General features: G+C 37.0%; 1 protein-coding gene across 1 annotated transcript in view; it reads left to right on the forward strand.

Annotated features, from left to right (window-relative positions):
• LOC125045978 (LIM and SH3 domain protein Lasp-like) overlaps positions 1–2,500 on the forward strand; it is a 32,702-nt gene that overhangs the window by 23,423 nt on the left and 6,779 nt on the right. The window contains exons 9-10 of the mRNA XM_047643568.1: positions 1–310; positions 1,199–1,723. The exon at positions 1–310 is cut by the window's left edge and continues 251 nt beyond it. Coding sequence (XP_047499524.1) covers positions 1–310; positions 1,199–1,723 — 835 coding nt within the window. The remainder of the gene's footprint in view (positions 311–1,198; positions 1,724–2,500) is intronic.

Raw genomic sequence — 2,500 nt, forward strand, 5'->3', positions numbered from 1 at the left:
AGTTACCCAGCTGCTCCTTATCATGCACAGTCAAGCAGTCACTATCCTACACCTGCCTATGATAGTGGTCCTCATTCCCAACATGGCTACCATTCTTCCTCTGGTCCTAGGTCACACAATGCCAACACCTACCACCCTTCAGAATTAATTGAGCAGAGTGGGTACTACCTTCCAAACCACGTGGATGGACAGAATGCCTCTATTAACCGCTATTCTGACCAACCCACCAATGGTTCAAGTGGGGCATATCCTAGCACTAACAGACATGGTGCTTCACACACATATTACCCAACTAACAGCCACTATGCAAGTAAGAACTTAACAGTATTTTCTTAGTATATATATGGCACTGCATGATGTTTTCTTTGCCTTTAGTCTTCTGGCTTTTTATTTATCCTTTTTGTTTTAGCTTGTGAGTGCTTACCTTGGAAGTTTCTTATCCTCCTCCTTATTTATTAATTGACATGTTATTACATTATTATATGTTTATTAGTTTTGTTTTCATTGTATGGTTTTAAACATTAGAACATGTACAACACTTTTTAACATTTTTGTTGAAGTAGGTGAAATTCCTCATAGGATGAGTTGTTATTAGGTGGAAGATTAAGATATTAATAACTCTTTTTTACAGAATTTTTGATCATCAAAGTGGAACATATTTTGCAGCAGTAAATTAGGTTGTGGTGACTTCAAGGTTATGTAATTAATGTGTAGGCTATGTGTTTTTATACATAGATATGCAAATGTATGTGAAATAGATTATGATGATTTTTCAATTACAGGTGTATGGTTGCATTTTTTTGCAAACAAAAATTATATTTATCAATTTTCATTTATGGAATATGTTAATGCTGTCTTATTTGTGTGTTTACTTATCAGAAGCATGCAACCTTTCAATAACATGGACCCTTGTATATAGTGTGGCTTCAAATTCTAATTGTTATCCATTTTGCTTGATCTTTGTTTTTTTTCAAAGTGATACCATATTGAATAACCAATGCATGATAAGGTAGAAAGCATCAAATAGCAATTAGGTAAAAACATCTAATTGTTTTAATTATTTATGGACTTTCCTTTGAACTAAATATCAGTGCTCTTTGTTGCTTTCAATCTTTTTTTGTGTTCTTTTGAACTTGTAAATATCTGCATGAATTTTGTGTGTGTGTTTGGGTCAAGCTTGAGTGTTTGTTTATGGTAGCTGGGGCCCCCCCACCACGTGAGCGGCCGCAGGAACAGCAGCAGCAGCAACAACTCCAACAGCAGCACCAACACCAGCAGCAGCAACAGCAACAGCAACAGCAGCAGCATCACCATCACCACCAACAGATGCAGAAGCATCACCAGCAACAACAACAACAACAACAACAACAACAACAACAACAACAACAACAACAACAACAACAACTACACCATCACCACCAGCAGCAGTCTTATGGCCCTTCCCACCAGCAATATGGAGGAGCTTCCCTTTCCTCTCAACACCGCCACCCTCCCCAGTCCTCCTCCACATCATTCCTCCATCACCATCACCAACAACCACACCACCCACAACATCATCATCAGTCACAACAACAGCAGCAGCCACAGCAAAAGCAGCAGATCCAAACCTCATCCTATCACCATCACCCAGCCCCACAAAACATGTATCATGATGCCAACCACAACTCCCCATACTCTGCCCGAACGTCCCAGACCCTCATCTACTCCAGTCAAACTGGACCAGGTAGAGTAACTATTATTGTTAAGGTAGAATAATTAATTTCAAGTATTTAAAAAAAGGAATAATATCTTTCATACCTAAGTTTCGCAAACTGGTATATTTTATTAGTAAAAGTACTTTGAAACAGTTTTGTGAAACAGGCTCTTTGAATACAAATTTCTAGCTTCAAGGTAAGTGGAAGTTTACTGAAATCTTGTTTGCCTTTTGCTTTTGGTAGTTGGTAGAGTGCTGTAGTTTTTGTCTTTGTGGAACATATTTGTTTTGTATTTTTAACAATTGGAAGTGCTAATATTGTGCCAGTTTATGGTGTTATCAGTTGTTTATGCCAAGTGCATTTTGGATTTACCTTATTTGCTGGTTGATCACTTTACTATCACCAAATAACATTATATAGCGTAACAGTTCCTAATATGATATTATTTTTGTTTGTATATACTTCATCAAAGGAAAGGAAAAGGTATTTTCTTTATATTCTAAAAGGTTTTATGAATTACAAGTATACTATTTTAGGAAGCTGAGTTCTAGTGTCTGAAATGCTATTACAATTGTTCAGTGATTAGGCCCCATTTACATGATCATACATGCATGGCAGCAGGATCATTGCTATCATGTTCAAGGAAGGTTCCAATCCTAATGTCAAATCCAGTGTCATTTGCATTCAGTGCTGTGTAGTTACAAGCAAAGATGTAGACTGATCAACAACAGGTGATGATGATGACAGTTGGGATAGCAGCTGCACTAATAAGAAAACAAAAGGAACTTAAGTAGATTAATAATTTG

Source organism: Penaeus chinensis, chromosome 38, assembly GCF_019202785.1.
Source record: "Penaeus chinensis breed Huanghai No. 1 chromosome 38, ASM1920278v2, whole genome shotgun sequence".
NCBI lineage: Eukaryota > Metazoa > Arthropoda > Malacostraca > Decapoda > Penaeidae > Penaeus > Penaeus chinensis.